This window comes from Ailuropoda melanoleuca, chromosome 1, assembly GCF_002007445.2.
Source record: "Ailuropoda melanoleuca isolate Jingjing chromosome 1, ASM200744v2, whole genome shotgun sequence".
NCBI lineage: Eukaryota > Metazoa > Chordata > Mammalia > Carnivora > Ursidae > Ailuropoda > Ailuropoda melanoleuca.
Genome location: NC_048218.1, coordinates 109,636,549 through 109,654,557, shown reverse-complemented (window position 1 = coordinate 109,654,557; position 18,009 = coordinate 109,636,549). Strand labels below are relative to the sequence as shown.

Sequence of the window (18,009 nt, the reverse complement as noted above, 5' to 3'; positions counted from 1 at the left end):
GCAGAGGCTGTGGGACCCGGGAGGCAGCTCATCTGGAGAGTCCAGTAGGCAACACTAGGCTCCCAACCCCAGGGGAGGGGTGCAGGGGGCTGGAGTCGGGGCCTGGTTTAAGATTCCTCCTGACTCCCTTACAAGGACATGCTCAGAACATCTCTTGGACCAAGAGCTCCGTGATGGCCTGGTCTCCTCTTTGTACCCAACTCTGGGAAGCCTGTGGCCAAAGGCAGGGCCCACGTGCTGGTGGGGCTGAGCGAAGGCCCACTCTCGGGTGGCAGCTGACCCGGTGCTGGAGAGACTGTGTCCAGAGCTCCACTAAATTCCCAGACTCGCTCCTGAGGACAACGATGTGGGCTACTCCTGCCAAGGACCCCGACCCCGGCCCCCAGGTCCACACCTGTCTTCAGGACCACCAGGTGTGAGGCGTCATCCCGCACGTAGGACACGGCAGCGATGTCGTGGATGGGGACCCTGAGGATGGTGTCCTCCCCATCCCGCCAGGCCAGCTTGACATTGTAGGCAGACAGGCTAATCACAGCGTCGTGCTCCTGGGTCAAGTGTCCGGGGAGCTGGTGGGCTCTCTGGAAGGGACCGCAGCACATCAGAAATGCAGGCCCGGCCACGGCCCCCGGGAGCCCGCTGCTTCTGCAGCTGCTTTCATTCACACCTGTGCTGTGTGCTGTGCATATCTAGAAAATGTGAATTCTGAAAGCAGCCCAAAACCATAAGGAGCAAAGCCCAGCGAATAAAGCTCATGTTCAGACAGTATCAGTCTTTACGGCCCAAGAGCCAAGCACACCCATGACATGATGGGACGGGGTCATCCCTCCCAGCCGTGAAGGCCCAGTGTCAGAAGACCAAGAGCTGGCATCAGAGTACAAAGGTCAGAGGTCCAAGTTAGCAGCTGGAGCAGACTGAGGGTCAGAGGTTAGGGTTAGGGGGTGTTACAGGCCAGGGGTCAGAGGTCAGGGTCAGAAGGATGGAGTTACCTTTGCATTGTCTATGAAATGCAGGATTTCGGTCCTACTGGAAGGATTCAGGTATCCTGGTATGGACGTTAACTGACCTAAGTACTGCAAGAAAGTGTGGAGAGAAGCTGCCATGAGAAAGGGAAGATCAGCCCAGACCATCGTGGACACACAGAGAACATGGCTTGGCCTCTGTCTTCCGCCACCAGGCCTGCCGGCCTGGCTCCGGGCAGGTGGCCTCCGCTAGGAAGTGTGCTCTGAATTCCTGAAGCAGTCTCTACTGGCTCAGATGCTCCCACACTTCCCGCTGTACCGCACTGGGAGGACTGTTACACGTAACAGGGGCCCTTCCTCAAGGAGAACTAGTTCTGCCAGGGGTGGAAATACCCAGCTCCAGCCTGAAGGGGGAACCGAGTGAGAAGCACGCGTGGCCGTCCAGTCCAGGAGCATGGCTCACTGGAGGACCGAGACACACTGACCACAGGATGGAGAGTGCACCCCTCCCCACATGGCATCCTCTAGCCAGGCAAGCACACGGCTTCCCGTGGAAGGCCCATCCCCCGCCATTCCTGTTACCCCATACGTCACGTCCAGCTGACGACAAGGCATGCTGTAGGCAAAAACACTGTCTGAACAGACAGAGCAAGCACCAGAACCAGACGCGGATGCGGCAGGGCTGTCCTCAGGGGCCACCAGCCCCAAAGTTTAAAGCAGTGGGATTGTGGTGCCTGGGTGGCTCAGTTGGTTAGGCAGGCCCATCTGGCTTCGACTCAGGTCATGATCTTGGGGTCCTGGGACTGAGCTCCGCATCCGGCTCCCCGCTCTGCGGGGAGCCTGCTTCTCCCTCTCCCTCTGACTCCCATTCCCCCTGCTTGTGCTCTCTTTCTCTCTCTGTCAAATAAATAAAATCTTTTTAAAAAAATTTATAAATAAAGCAGTGGGATTAATGTGCTAAGGACTCCCACAAAAAAAGTGGACATCGTGCTTCACGGGTAATGTAAGCAGAGAGACAGAAATGCTGAACACGGATCAATGGGAAATGCCAACAATCAAAACCACCGTAACAGAAACGGAGAGTGACAGGTGCTGTCTATGGACGCATCTGTAGGCTGGACATGGCCAAGGGGGGGGGTCAGAGGGCACGACGATACATCAAGGTATGTCAACAGAAACTCCCCGAACTGGAAAACAAAGAGGATAAAGCATGAAGAAGGTAGAACAGGATATCCAAAAACAGTCAGAAAATTCAAAAAGTTGTGCCGTGCTTGTGGTGGGATGACCGGGAGAAGCACTGACACAGACACGAGATCACAGTCCAGGGACTCAGTACCAAGCAGGACACACAGGGAGAAAAGAGAAAAGGCAATAAAGACAGAAGAAGCCCAGCACCTAGCATTTCATAGGCAAACTGTAAACAATCACAGAGAAAACCCTGTGGTAAGCCACAAGACAAAAGCACCTCACCCCCAGAAGAACAAGGATAAGAAAGATATCAGACTGGGGCGCCTGGGGGGCTCAGTCGGTTGAGCGGCCGCTCTTGGTTTCGGCTCGGGTCTTTCAGGGTCATAGGATAGAGCCCCGCATCAGGCTCCACACCCAGTGTGGAGCCCCTCGTAAGATTCTCTTTCCCTCTCCCTCTGCCCCTCCCCCCTGCTCACACAAGCTCGCTCACTCACTCTCTAAAAGTAAATAAATAAATCTTTTTTTTAAAGATTTTATTTATTTATTTGACAGAGATAGAGACAGCCAGTGAGAGAGGGAACACAAGCAGAGGGAGTGGGAGAGGAAGAAGCAGGATCATAGCGGAGGAGCCTGATGTGGGGCTCGATCCCATAACGCCAGGATCACGCCCTGAGCCAAAGGCAGACGCTTAACCACTGTGCCACCCAGGCGCCCCAATAAATCTTTTTTTTTAAGATTTTATTTATTTATTTATTTGACAGAGAAAAAGAGCACAAGCAGGGGGAATGGCAGGCAGAGGGAGAGAAGAAGCAGGCTCCCCGCAGAGCAGGGGAAGCCCGATGTGGGACTTGATCCCAGGACCCCGGGATCATGACCCGAGCTGAAGGGCAGTCGCTTAACCAACTGAGCCACCCAGGTGCCCCTAAATAAATTAAAAAAAAAAGAACGAGGACAGCTGGTTGGCTTAGTCGGTTAAGCGTCTGCCTTCAGCTCAGGCCATGATCCCAGGGTCCTGGGATCGAGTCCCACATCGGGCACTCTGCTCACTGGGGAGCCTTCCTCTCTCTCTGCCCCTTCCCCTGCTCATACGCACTCTCTCTCTCAAAAATAAATAAAAATACTTAAAAAAAAGAATGATATCTGACTCCTCTTCAGAAACTAGGCAAACGAGAGGAATGAAACACTGAAGCGTTGACAGAAACCCACCAACTTGCAATTCTGTATCCAGTAAACCAGTCCTTTAAGCAAAGGAGAAATAAAAACTTTCTCTGACAAAATTTGAGGGATTTTAAGATCTATTTATTTATTTATTTGTTTGAGAGAGAGAGAGCACTAGCATGCACATAACACTCTTAATCTCAGGGTTGTGAGTTCGAGCCCCATGTTGGGCACAGAGCTTACTAAAGATGTTTTTTAATTTTAATTTTTTTATTTAAAAAAATTTTAAGTTTTATTTAAGTAACCTCTACACCCCACATGGGGCTCAAACTCACAACCCTGAGATTGAGAGTCGCACATTCTACCAACTGAGCCAGCCAGGCGCCCTAAAAAAATTTTTTTTTTAAAATTCAAGACCCGGGGCGCCTGGGTGGCACAGCGGTTGGGCGTCTGCCTTCGGCTCAGGGCGTGGTCCCGGCATTATGGGATCGAGCCCCACATCAGGCTCCTCTGCTGTGAGCCTGCTTCTTCCTCTCCCACTCCCCCTGCTTGTGTTCCCTCTCTCGCTGGCTGTCTCTATCTCTGTCAAATAAATAAATAAAATCTTTTAAAAATAAATAAATAAATAAATAATAAAATAAAATAAAAATTCAAGACCCAACTACATGTTGCCTACAGGAAACCCACTTCAAAGAGGGATCTTATATAATGGAAACAGTTCTCGAAATATGTGACAATCCTTCACATGTATGTACCTAACAACAGAGCATCAAAATACATAAGGCAAAGACTGACAAAACTGCAAGGAGAAATAAACGAATCCACAATTGCAACTGGAGACTTCAAGACACTCTATCAGAAATGGACAAACCCAGCAGGCAGAAAATCAGCGAGGACACAGGTGAACTCAACACCCTCAACCAACAGAATATAATTGGTAACTACAGACTACTTCATCCAATAGCTGCAGAATACACATTCTTCTTAAGCTCACATGAACGTTCATCAAGCAGCAGCAAATTCTGGGCCATAAAACACACCTTAACAAATTTAAAAGACTAGAAACCATACACAGTATGCTCTCAAATCACAATGGAATTCTCTGAAAGACACAACTATCGGGGCACCTGGGTGGCTCAGATGGTTAAGCGTCTGCCTTTGGCTCAGGTCATGATCCCAGAGTCCTGGTATTGAGTCCCACACTGCACCTTGCTCGGCGGGGAGCATGCTTATCCCTCTCCCTCTACTGTTCCTCCTGCTTGTGCCCTCTCGCTCTCTCTGCCAAATAAATAAATAAAATCTTTAAGGGTGCCTCCGTGGCTCAGTCAGTTGGCCGACTGCCTTCAGCTCGGGTCATGATCCCAGGGATCCTCGGATCAAGCCCTGCATTGGACTCCCTATTCAAAAGGGAGCCTGAATAAATAAATAAAGTCTTTTTAAAAATCCATATCAGAAGATTGCTTTCATGAGTATAAAATCAGAAAAAAAGAAAAAAACCTTAAAAAAAAGGAAAGACACAACTATCGAAATTCACATAAAAAGAAATGGATAATCTGAATAGGCATATGATCTATTAAAGAAACTGAATTAATAATTAATAACCTTCTAAAACAGAAAGCACCAGGCCCAGACAGGCTCACGGGTGAATTCCACCACACGCTAAAAGAAGAAATGATACTAATTCTCTATAATCTCTTCTAGAAAATAAAAACAGAGAAAACATCCTAACCCATTCTATGAGGTAGCACGACCCTAATATCAAAATCAAAGACACTACAAGAAAGGAAAAGCTACAGATCAATTTTTCTCATACACATAAATGTAAAAATTCTCAACAAAATATTAGCAAATCTAATCCAACAAGGTATAAAGATATTTATATAAATTATATAATTTATATAAATTATACAAAGATAATAAATATACACAATGACCAAGTTGTATTTACCCCAGGTAGGCAAGGCTGATTCAAAATTCAGAAATAAATTAATGTAATCCCTCACACATCAACACTCTAAAGAAGAAAAATCATATGATCAGATCAACAAATGCAGAAAAAGCATCTGACAACATCCAACACCCATTCATGACAAAAACCCTCATCAAACGAGGAATAGAAAGAAACTTCCTAAATTGATACAGAACACGTACAAAAACCTACAGCTAACATCCTAATTAACAGTGAGATGCCTGAAGATTGCTTAAGATCAGGAGTAATACAAGGATATGCCCTCTCACCACTGCTTTTCGACACTGTATTGCAAGTCCTAGCTAATGCAATGAGACAAGAAAAGGAGGGGAAAAGGTACAGATTGGGAAGGAAGAAATCAAACTGTGTTTATTTGCAGATGCCCTCTCCAACTGAGGAACCAGGCAGGTCACTCTGGGGATTCCCGAGTGCAAGTAAGGTAAACACAGTGGCCCAAGTTGGTCTGCCCAAGGCTGTGCCAGGCTATCACCCGCTCACACAGAGGAGGAGCTGGCTGAAGTACACCCAGAACACAGTGGCAGGTACAAGTCAAGTGGCCGAAACTTCAGGAAAGCTGCTTTCAACAACTGTGCGTGGGTGCTGGGCAGCTCTGTAGGGAGACACATATTCATTCTCAAAAGTTTTATATTTCATCTTCTCTAAATTAGGGACTAGGGAGAAAGGATAAAGGTAAACTGTGCGCTGGTTTCCCCACCCTCTCTAGGGCTGGGAATGTCTCTCTGAAAGAGCAGTTTGAGAATAAATAAGCAGCACATGGAACCACTGGCTCATACTTGGCTTCTCATCAAACATTCCAGAACGTTTCCACGGAGCTGCAGCTGGCCAATGCCTTTCCATCCGCTTCTTCTGTGCTCATGTAAAAAAAACGCAGATGCTTGTTTACATTGATCAGTATTAAATTCACCTATTCTCACAATTCCTGATTTCAAAACTTACTACAAAGCTATAATAACTGAACAGTGTGGTACACTGGCATAAAGACAGACATACAGACTGATGGAAGAGAACACAGTCCAGAAAGAAACCCTCACAAACACGGTCAGTTGATTTTTGACAAGGCAGCAAAGACCATTGATAGGGAAAGGACAGTCTTTTCAACAAATGATGCTGGGAAAACTAGATTTCCACACAGAGAAGAAAGAAGTTGGTCCCTTACCTCACATCATATACAAAAATTAATTCAAATGGATCAAACACCTAAATGTAAGACCTAAAGCTCTAAGAGTCTTAGAAGAAAACAGAGAAACAGCTTCATGACGTTGGATTTGGTAATGATTTCTTGGTTACAACACCAAAAGCACAGGCAATTAAAAAAAAAAAAAAACAGGGGTGCCTGGGTGGCGCAGCGGTTAAGCGTCTGCCTTCGGCTCAGGGCATGATCCCGGCGTTCTGGGATCAAGTCCCACATCAGGCTCCTCCACTATGAGCCTGCTTCTTCCTCTCCCACTCCCCTGCTTGTGTTCCCTCTCTCGCTGGCTGTCTCTATCTCTGTCAAATAAATAAAATCTTTAAAAAAAAAAAACAGATAAATTGGAACTCATCAAAATTAAAAATGTTTGTGCATCCTACTGGGTATTTATCCCAAACATACAAATGTAGTGATCCGAAGGGGCACCTGCACCGCAATGTTTACAGCAGCAATGTCCACAACAGCCAAACTATGGAAAGAGCCTGGCTGTCCATCGACAGATGAACAGATAAAGAAGATGTGGTATATATATACAATGGAATATTATGCAGCCATCAAAAAATGAAATCTTGCCATCTGTAACAACATGGATGGAATTAGAGGGTATTATGCTAAGCAAAATAAGTCAATCTGAGAAAGACAATTATCATATGATCTCACTGATATGTGGAATTTGAGAAACAAGGCAGAGGATCATAGGGCAAGACAGGAAAAAATGAAACAAGATGAAACCAGAGAGGGAGACAAACCATAAGAGACTCTTAATCTCAGGAAACAAACTGAGGGCTGCTGGAGGGGAAAGGGCTGGGAGGGATGGGGTGGCTGGGTGATGGACATTGGGGAAGGTATGTGCTATGGCGAGTGCTGTGAATTGTGTAAGACTGATGAATCACAGACCTGCACCCCTGAATAACAAATACTACATTATATGTTAATAATAAGTAAATAAATAATAGATAAAATTAAATTTAAAAAATTTTTAAAGAAATTAAATTGCTTAGGGGCGCCTGGGTGGCTCAGTTGGTTAGGCATCTGCCTTCAGCTGATCATGATCTCAGCGTCCTGGGATCAAGCCCCACGTTGGGCTCTCTGCTCAGCAGGGAGTCTGTTTCTCCCTCTCCCCCCGCCGGCTTGTGCTCTCTCTCTTGCTCTCTCTCTCTCTCAAATAAATACAATCTTAAAAAAAAAATTTGTGCATCAAAGACCATAATCAATAGAGTGGGATGACAATCGACCAGTGGGAGCCGGTATTTGAAACCAGGGGATGGGACAGAGAGCTGGTGTTTCATGGGAACAGAACTTCAGTTTGGGGAGATGAGAACGTTCCAGACATGGATGGTGGTGGTGGCCGCAGAGCAACGTGAGCGTGCTTAATGCCACTGAACCGCACACTTAAACGTGGTTAAAATGGGTTAAAATGACCAATTTTGTCATGTATATATATATATTTTAAAGATTTTATTTATTCATTTGACAGGGTGAGACCACACAAGCTGGGGGGAGGGCAGAGGGAGAGGGAGAAGCGGACTCCTGCTGAGCAAGGAGCCTGATGCAGGGCTCGATCCCAGAACCCTGAGACCATGACCTGAGCTAAAAGCAGATGCTTAACCAACTGAGCCACCCAGGCGCCCCTGTGATGTAGTTTACCACAATAAAAATTATCTTTTTAGTTTTACTTTTTACTCAATAATTTCATTTGCTAACAACTTTTTGAATCCTAAGCAGCACGATCCTGTCCGTGAACCGTCACTCTCATCTTCAGTGCTTTGCTGAAATGACAGTGTCCTGCTGTGTGTGCACAGGGCTGCACAGGGCCTGCCCCCGCCACGTGGCCCGGGGGGGATGACGTCACCCGTCTCCTCCCTTTCTTAGTGCCGCTGTGCTTCAAACCCAGCTAGCACATCTCCAGAGCCGATTCTACTTTTTTCATAGAACAGGGAACCGCCATTCATTTGAGATTTGCTTCATTGCAACGTAATTCTTGGCAAAACAACATTTTCATTAACAGAACATTGCAGCTGTCATCCTTGTTACAATTCCAGATGGGACAAGGTGTGCCTCCCGGACAGGGCTTACCACACACGTCCCATCATGCTGCAAGGTCCCCTAATCGACGCCTTGCGCCCTTACAAGGTCAGCTGCGGCTGGCCCACACCCACCATGGGGGGCAACGGCAAAGGGCGCCGGCCCGACCAACGAATCACAGCAGAAGGGCACAGCTACAGAGGGGTAAACGTGATGAAGTGTGAGAGGCCCCGAGGGGACCTGTGACTGGCAGTCACACCTGTCAACGGTCCCAGCATCGGTGAGGTGGAAGATGAGACCACCAGACCGTCCTGGGCACCCCTCACCCCGCTGCCCTCCTGCAGCCTTACAGGGACCACAGCCAGCGCAGAGGCGTGCTGGCGAGCTCACGCTCCAGCTCCAAATACAGAAAGTGCTTCCAAAAAATCACTGCTGACGGGACACAACAGATGTCCGTTTCTATACTGACTCCAGGGTGGCCTCCCGACAACGTCCACCCACCACTGGCCTTGGTTGGCAAGATCCCTGCAGCAGAGCGGGGCCTGATGGAAGGAAGGGCAGGACTTTCCCACGGGGCGGGGACACCAGGGCAGGTGCACGACTTCTCAACGCGCTGGGCCTGCACGAGTGGCCCACCCCCACTTGTTGGAAGACAGACGACACCACATACACCACACACACACACACACACACAAGCAGCCCTGGCAAACCGTGGGTGAAGGTTTGAAAGGGCTCAGAGGTGGGCTTGCTGGATGGGGTCCCCTGTGTAAGACGCTGCTGCTCCCCCTGCTCCTTGGGAGGGCTGGGAAGACACCCCACTCTGGAGGATGAGCAGCTCCGAGGAGGTAGAGCTGACGGCAGGAGACGCTCACAGAATGGGGCACCCCGGAGCGAGGGGACAACAGGACCCCAGGGAGCAATGACAGGCAGTGGCGCTGATCTGCAGGAACCACAGGAGTGCATGGAGAGGCAGTGGGGCGTGGCCTGCGGGGGCCACGGAGCCGGCTCCCACAGCACAGGAGCCGAGGACGTCACCTAATGCACACACACGAGGACGCCACCAAGTGCACGGCTCGGGCACAAAGGCTCGATCCCTGACGCTGGTTCCAGACCCAGAAACGTGGCTGAAGGAGAGGCGGAGCCCCAAGAGAAGGTTCCCGCAGCTCCCGCTGCAGAAACGGCCCCAGCTCTCCTGGAGGGATTAGTCTCTCCCCTGAGCAACTGTACCCTGGGGACCAGGAAATCCTTCACAGTTTAGAGACGATGCCAGCACCCCGGGACCCGGACGGCCCAGAGGTCCTGCCGGGCCGGGGGCTCAGGGACCAGGCCCAGATGTGCACACAATGCCCTCGGCGTCCAGACCCACGTCCCCTGTGTCATAGGAACAGGCGTACTTAGCAGTCTCCAGAATGCGGGAGCTACTGACATACAAAAGGCCACGTGGCAGCCCCTGACACTCATCCCGCTGCTGCCCCTGGCCACAGTTCCAAAGCAAGAATGATGTCACTGCCAGTGGCCAAAGCAGAGATGCAAGCTGCCCTCCAAGACTTACATGGCGTGGGGACGGCGGGCTCCACCTCATACCTAGCCTGGCTCTGCAGAACTGGTGGGCCGTGGCCGTGGTTGTGGCCGTGGCCTGCACAAGGGAGCTAGATGGATTCTTTGTGAGAGAGGGTGAGCTCACGGGACAAACACCTTCCCCTCCAAAGCCGCCAGGAGCCATTCCCATCCACCATCCAGGATGGAGCAAAGCAGAGTCATGGTCCTACCCCCGAGCCACGGGACCCCAGTAGAGAAGCACGGGGCCTCCCCCTTAGCTCAGCCTACGCTCAGCTGACAGAAGGTGGAGGCCAAGCTGGGCTCACCTCGCTGGAGACAAGCCAATGCACAATAGTCCCTGTCCCAGTGGCAGACTCCGAGGCCCCCATACGGCACCGTCCCGCGAGGGGCCAACCAGGCTCTGGGTGGCTGGTCAGCCTCGAAAAGGGAAACTCTTTGCTGGTAAGGACAGACACATACCCCAGGAATGGGTTCACCTGTCCTGCCCGCAGCGTCTCAGCCAGCTCCAGCCTGTCCCAGGTGAATTTTTTGCACATACGGGGGTGGAGAGTGAGGTGAGGTCCATGTTTTTCTCTGCGGGTGCCCAGCAGCTCCGGCGCCGTGCTGAGAAGACCGTCCTTCCCATTACCGCTGCGTTTGCACCTTCGTCAAAATCCAGCGGGGCACGTCAGTGCACGTCTGTTTCAGGTTCTCGACCCCGTCCCGCTGACCTCCGTGCGGGTGTCTGTGCCCATACCGTGTGACAGTGGTTGGCCTGCCTCCTCTCGTTTGCTCTTCTCTTTCAAAACCGTCTCAGCAACTCTGCTGTTTCTGCTTTTCCGTATACATTTTAAAGTCCTCTTCAGATCTACAAAAAACCTCACTGGGATTTTGATAAGCGGCGCATGGGTCTGGGGATACGTGACACACTGCCCGGGTTGAGGTCCCCGACATGTAGATCTGTGCTTCCCTGCGCCCCTACTGTGCGCTCTCAGCAAATCCCGTACACGTCTGGTTCCATTTATACCTCAGTCTTTCTGAAGTCACTGTAAATGGTATTTCATTTTTAAGTTTGGCGCCCACTTTGGATGTGTACCGTGGCTCATGCACACACCCTGGTTTTCTGGCTTTTTCCTCATGAATGGGTGTTGGGTGTTTCTTCTGCATCAACTGATAGAATCCCATGAGATTTCTACCCTGGCCGGTCCAGGTGATGGATTCCTCTTGGAATCCCGAGCCAGCCCGGCACCCCTTCAGAGTAAGTTCGCCCCTTCTCTTTCCAGGAGAGACTGTGCAGCACCGGCATCCGTTCCCTGAACAAGTGAGGGAATCTTCCAGTGAGAGCAGGCAGGCCTCTTCCGCCGGGAGAGTCCAGACAAGAACTTGAGTGTCCTTAGTCGTCGCAGAGTGATCCAAGCCAGCCGTGCTGCCCGCTAGACACGCTGCGGGCTCCTTAGGCACGCATGCTGGAAAGCCCCGTCACTGCCGGCACCCCGATCTCCCCGTGGATAAAGTGCTCTCCTCACTGTTCTCCAGACCTTCTGGCTCTGCTCTTGACAAGTTTCACGGTGACACGTTGGTGTCACGTTGGTGACACGTTGCTCCGGATTCGCCCTGCTTGCAGTGCGCTCCGCTTCTTAAATCTCTAAGTTTGTCTTTGGCCAAATGAGTGACAATTTGGACAGGACTCCCTGGAACAGTTTCTCAGCCCCTCCGGGCCAGGACTCCAACCACACACGCGCCGGAAAGCGTGCTCTGGTCCCACAGCCGCCGCCGAGGGGTCTCCTCTGTCTTGTGGGGCATGGCGGGCATTCTGGCTCCCCCGGGGCCCCACGGACACCCCAGTCCCACCCGGGTTCATCAGGAGCGGAAGTCCCTGCTCCCGGTCTGGCCTCCTCTGGGGCAGGTGCTGGCCCCCGCTTGGCCTTGGCTGGCACCCCTTTGCTGGTCTTTTGTCCAGATGGAGAGGCTTTCGTTGGGGTCTGTCTGCACCTGCTTGTGTTTCTGGGTTGCTGGCCTCTTCGACCCCACGCTGGGGATACACGAGGACAAAGAGAGGCGGGGCCTCACCTGAGGCCTCACCTGGGGCCCCCAGGTCCCTGCAGGTCTGCCTTTATCCATCCTGCAGAAGTCACTGCATCTGCAACATCCAGGATTATAGTTGTACGAAGTAAGAGGCCCAGGGAGAGGCACATGCACCCCACCTCCTGGAAGCAGAAATCCCCCACTTTTACCTTTCAGGGTTTAATAGGGGCCACCTTTCCCCGCACCTCGCTGGTCTTCACGCACGGATCTGACTCTCCCCAAACACAGAAAACATCCTGTCCCCTCTCCCAGAGGTGCTCAGGCCTGGTCCTCAGAGTCTCACCAGGGCCTGGGCTCTTCTGTCGCGCCCGGAATCCTCCCGGCTCCTTTCTGGGTGGAGCCCTGGCTCTGGAGCCGCGTCTCCACCTTCACGGAGTGTCCCGTGCTGTGAGGCAGCACGTCCTCCCGTGGCTCCCTCAGAACAGGGTCAGCCTGGTCACCGTGGCGGGACCCCTTTGTCCTGAGAGGTCACACTGGCCGACTCTGCGACAGGTCCCAAATTACCGCCTGGAGGCCGCCTCTCCCCCTCCACCCCTGCTGAGCCTCCCTGGTCAACCCTACCATCTCCTTTTGCTCTTTCCGTCTCCCACTAATTTCCTCTCTCTTCACCTTCTGGTCATTCTTTCTGGTGCCTTTCCTGACATCCGTTCAACCCCTCTCATGAAAGTTTTAAGACATACATGGACGTACCTCTCGTTCCAAAGGCTCCCATCGGCACCTTCTTATTTAGAAGGGAGCCTGTTACTTCAGAGTTCACAGCATTTGCTCTTACCTCTCCAAGGGCGTTACATTTTCCCACTGTTTGCTGCGTGGCTGTGGCCACATTCACACTTGCCTCTCGTGTTTGTCGTGCGCTCTATCTCCTTGGACGTGTATGAATCCATGCTGTTCCTGACAGAAGCCACGCGCAAGGGCAACGTCGCTGGACGTGGCTATGCTCAGGCCGGTGGGCGGTAACCCCGGCTTCCCCGAGAGCACCCTCAGGACCCCGTGTGGGACAGGCCTCCGTGCAGGTGTTCCGGAAGCTTGGCAGGGAGAGGTGCGGGGGACTTTCCACTCCGTACACAGGCTGGCTTCATGTCTTCGTCTTCACTCAGGGTCACCCCAACCCTCCTCTGTGCCAAGTGTCCCCACGCCTGAGCCTCCCCAGTCCCTTGTCTCTGCTGGGGACACCACCCATCTCCCCAGTCACCTGATGGCCAGGTGAGGGCAGAAACCCCTTCAAGGACACCAACCGCCCCACACCCTCCCTGACCGGAGGTCAGGCTGGACCGCTCTGTGTGCTCTGAGAGGACTCGGCAGCTGGCAGGTTCCGTGAACTCTGCTGACCCACCTTCTCCAGCACCCTGTCCAAGCACAGGCACCAGGCTCCTGGTGCCCCCCACGACCTCAAGGCCACAGCCCCTCTCCCTGGTTCATTTTCGCTCCTGCGCGTTTGGGGGCTGGGCGTGCCACGCTCATCCACAAGTGCCTGCACGCAGGATCGGACAGGGTTCGGGAGGCCCGCGCCCTCGGCCATGACCACAACACCCGGAACACAAACACAGACCCACCCTTGAGAGAAAGGAGGTGGCCGTTCTCGTAGGAGAGCCAGAAACAGGGCCAGCGGACAGGGACGTGGAGCGTGGGCGGTCACCCGACACACGGGCGTGGGCGGGACAGCGGGTGGCGCATCCCACGGCCACACTTACCTTCACCTCCTTCTCGATGTAGTCGCTCAGCAGTCTGTCGGGCTCCACGCGCTCGGGAAGGGACAGCACCACAGTGTGCAGGGGGCGCCGCTCTGTCACCTTCTCATGGGCTTTCTTATCTCTACTCTTTTCACCTTTTAGGAATACTCGTTTAAACGGCGACACAATTCCAGGCTGCAGGCAGAAACGGCAAGGGTTGGAAGTCGTTATTCACAAAGGCTTCGCGCAGCCCCCACGGCGCACAAGCTGAAGTGGCCGAGCCACCACCACGGTCCCCCTGCAAAGGGGCTGCCCGTGCGGCCCAGGGAGGACGGTATTGAGAATGCCGGACGGGCTTGTGGGGGGGCCCGTGCCAGCTCGGGCATGCAGAGTGGGGGCCCATCCTCCACCAGCCCTCGGACACTCGGAAGGGCAAGGGCACACTCTCCCGGCGAGAAATCTTGTGACTCAGGAGAGGATAGGAAGGGGGAGAATCCCCCCAGAAGACAGCAATGTAACACCACCCAAGCCCCTGGCTCCAGTGGGTTCCCTGGCTCCAGGACCCCAGGGCAGGCACCGCAGCCTCAACAAAGGATACAGCTCAGCAACCGAGAGCCCACCCCCTGCCTGTGTCCACGCCTGCGCTCCGCACGCCCCTCCCACTGCCGGGGCCTTGCTGCCCCAGGGTGCTGACCACACCGGGCGACCCGCATGATGGAGGCTAACCCTCCCACCAAAGTAACCCTACAGAGCATGAGCAAGGGGGGCCCAGGGGTGGGCTTGGTGTCCCTTCCCTGTGACTCTGCAAGGGAGCCCCTCACCTGCCATGGTCACTGCACCCCTGCACGCAGACAGGTGCAGGCTCACTGCTTCCGGCCAACCCATAGGAATGCAAACCAGAGAAAATAAAATGCTAACACACTGCCTAGGCAGGGAACCACCACCACACCCAAAGTCCCCCTCAGACCAAGGAGGCAGTTTGCCTGCCCACACGGCCTGGTGCCCAACCGCAGCCAGGACCCCCAGGCTCAGTTGGACCCACACTTATAGAAACAATAGAAACAAGCCAGGTACTTCTGTCACCGAATGGTCCTTACATGTTTCTCCTGCGCTGGGGGAAGTTCAGCGGTGGACCAAGTCCCACACAAACGAGTGCCATGACCTTTGAAGCCATGAGGCTCCTCACCAGTCAGCCTCGCAGGTGGAGGGCGAACAGGTGCACTGACCCCCCACAAAGGCAGGCAAGGCCTTGGGGTCTCTCAGCACACCCTGCAGGGCCCACCCTGAACCCACCAGAATACTCTGCTCTGCAGCGTCCCCCCCTCCCTGCCCCGGAGAACCCCCCCCGCCTGGGAGCACCCCTCACTACCTGGAAGCACCTCTCCTTTAAAGCAGCCCTCGCCCTGGAGCACCCCCTCTCTGTCCTGGACCACCCCCGTCCCTGCCATGGAGCACCCCCCTCTCTGCCCTGGAGCACTCCCTCACCCTGGAGCACCCCCCACCCCCCAAGAGCACCTCCTGGTTCCCACTCCCCATGTCCCTCCACGGAGCCCCTCCAGGGTGAGTGGGCTAAGGCTGACGTAAGACCCACAGGGCCACCACCGAAGCTGGACGATGTCCACCAGAGCTTCATTCACTTGTCTCTCTACTCGTTTATATTTCTCATTTTCCATCCCAGCAATTTTTTTTATGTAAGGATGAGGGCAGCTCCTGCCTGCAGCTGCTCATGCTTCAGCTGAGACAAGATGCCCCGGGCCTCACAGGGACACAGACACACTGCAGAAGGGACGGGGCGTCTCTGAGAAGACTGCCCATCCCTGGGGTCTGTCCAGGCCCCGTTCTCCTCCGCCCGTGGGAGTTTCAGCCCCACACAACTTAGGAGTGTGGCCAAGAGTGGGGGCACTCCAGGTGAAAGCCTGGGGCATCGCAGCAGGTGGGCGCTATGTGCGGCGCACGTGAGGAACGGTGGGAAACCATCACCCACAACGGGCCAAACACCTACAGTAAATTTTAAGTTAAAAATGACCCTGGAAATGTAGTAAAGCAAACACCACATTTCACTAGTCCTACCCCAGGCAGGCAGACCACGCCAGACTGGGGCTGCCTCTCTAGCCTGCACCCTGGTCAGCAGGGCCTTCCTGACCCCTAGCTTCTATACACAGAGCACCTCCCGGTTCCTGTGAGAGGTGTGCGCTGCCCCAGGGCTACGGAGAAACGACAGCAGGCATGCGCAAAGCTCGCCCCTCTCAAAACGTGTAAGGCACACAGACACAGACATCTGTCCCTACACAATCTCTGCCTGGCAACCCTCCTGGATCGTGACCAGCCGGGGCAAAGGCTGAGGGCGGGTCGGAATCCAGGGGCACACGCAACTGCTCACACGCACTCTCCCACCTCGTTACTCCTCGGCTCCTGGGAGCAGCGGGAAATCAACTCTGAATGGACAGGTTTGCCAAGGTCAGCCTCTCGCCGTGAAGCCCCACCAAATCACCAGGTCCACAGATCACACGCAAACCCACGTTGCTACTTTGCGGTGGACACACAGCTCATAATATTACAGTCTGCACGCACAACTGGTCCGTGTTGGGAGGGACCCTGGGGCCTCAGCCCTGCAGCCCACCCTGAAGACAGACGCTCTGCGGGCGGGTCAGCGGCACCTGTGTGGCCCCTGCAGCACGAGGAAACCCGGACAGCCCTCCCCAGAGGCCTCCTACTGCCCAAGGGCCACCACTCCCGAGGCTGAGCCCAACCCCATCCTCCTCTGGGACCCCGCAGGGGACCCCGGCATGCGGGGGAGGAGGAAGTGCTGGTGGGTGGATGTTCCACGCCCGCGCTGGCCAAGCGTGCGGAAGGCCCTGTGGGGGAATGAGACAGCTCCTGCCTCAAGAGGGCACCATCGGGCCGGGAAATGAGCACGAAGCAGGTGAACAGGCACTAAATCCATGACGAAAACCGCCAGCCGGCCGCCTCAAAGCTGTGCCTTAGTGCCAACTGCTCTGCGTTTAAAGGTGCCGCCCTGGAAACAAGGCACAAGCCCGTGAGGCACGGGGGCACCCACCCTGCGGGCCCCACACACAAGCCGCGGGTCGAGCACAACCCCGTGGGAACGTCCAGGAGCACACAGCTTCCAGCCTCGGGGAGGAGCCCTGAACGCCCCGGCACTGCACGCTTTTTGTTGTTAATGTCTCCGGTGACTTTAAACCGTGGACAAGCTTTCCTAGACAGTGGAACGCTGAAACCACTGGGCAGAGAAACGATCGTGGTAAACCTGCCCCTTCCCGCTGCTACCTGAGCCCACGTCAGCGGCATGTCCCTGCCGGCTGCAGGCAGTGGGCCCCTCCGCCTCTCCAGAAACAGTGCGACCACGAGGGCACTCTGGGTTTGGGAACAGAGGTTGCTTTTGAATATGAAAATGTAAAGTGAAGTTCTGGTTAAGAAAATACACAGAGAGACAATTCAGAATATTCTGACACAGAAGCAGGGTTCCCGAACACGATCATAGATCCTTCAACTTCTGGAATATACTCCAGATCAAGACATCGAGTTTTAAAAGCATTTCTAGCAGTGCCAGCGCTCCTTCTCGTTCAACTGGAATTTTTACTGAGCGCTGATCTTCATCGTCATCACAGGAAGAATCTCATAATCCCTGACCCCAGGAGACAAAGGACCAACTCAGCCCCAGAAAGAGCGAGGTGCTGAGGACGATTTGCCTTGTAGAATGGAGCCCAGCACTGGGTTGGCTGGGGTCCACCTGAGCCTAAATATTCTCTGAGGAGACAGGGCCCTGAGAGTCCAGAGCCCAGGGCCGGGGCGGGGATGCAGGGCTTACGGCGGTTGCTTCTACGACCGTGGGGAACTTTCTGGACTGGCCTGGAAACGAGCCCTAGATCCTTACCTCTTCTTACAAAATCTTCCATCTTATGCTTGAAACCACTTTTTGAAGTTGGGGACCTGGAAGGTCACTCTTAAACACACACTCCATCTGGCTGCTGAGTGTTTCCCAGAGGAGTGCCCCTGGGCCAGGCTGGCCTTGACTTTGCTGGGCTGAACCTCGGCTTATCAGCTCACCTGGGGCGCGCAGGCTCTGAGCAAGCGTGTCTCCTACATAAATTCTCAGAGGCTAACATCTCCGCCGGAGCGTCTAACTTACAAGGAGCAATGCNACCACTTTTGAAGTTGGGGACCTGGAAGGTCACTCTTAAACAC

At 53.6% G+C, this 18,009-nt stretch overlaps 1 protein-coding gene across 5 annotated transcripts in view; it reads right to left on the bottom strand.

Moving 5' to 3' along the window:
- Nucleotides 1-18,009, bottom strand: part of CCM2 (CCM2 scaffold protein) — a 49,231-nt gene that overhangs the window by 6,584 nt on the left and 24,638 nt on the right. For 3 of the 5 annotated variants that reach the window (XM_034665112.1, XM_034665119.1, XM_034665117.1), the window contains 3 exons: nucleotides 13,825-13,998; nucleotides 987-1,070; nucleotides 395-578 (listed from right to left, as the gene is read on the bottom strand). In XM_034665112.1, the coding sequence (XP_034521003.1) occupies nucleotides 395-578; nucleotides 987-1,070; nucleotides 13,825-13,998 (442 nt within the window). Of the gene's footprint in view, nucleotides 1-394; nucleotides 579-986; nucleotides 1,071-10,545; nucleotides 12,189-12,282; nucleotides 13,025-13,824; nucleotides 13,999-18,009 lie in introns of those variants that run through there. The other 2 variants (XM_034665122.1, XM_034665129.1) reach the window with 2 other exon arrangements.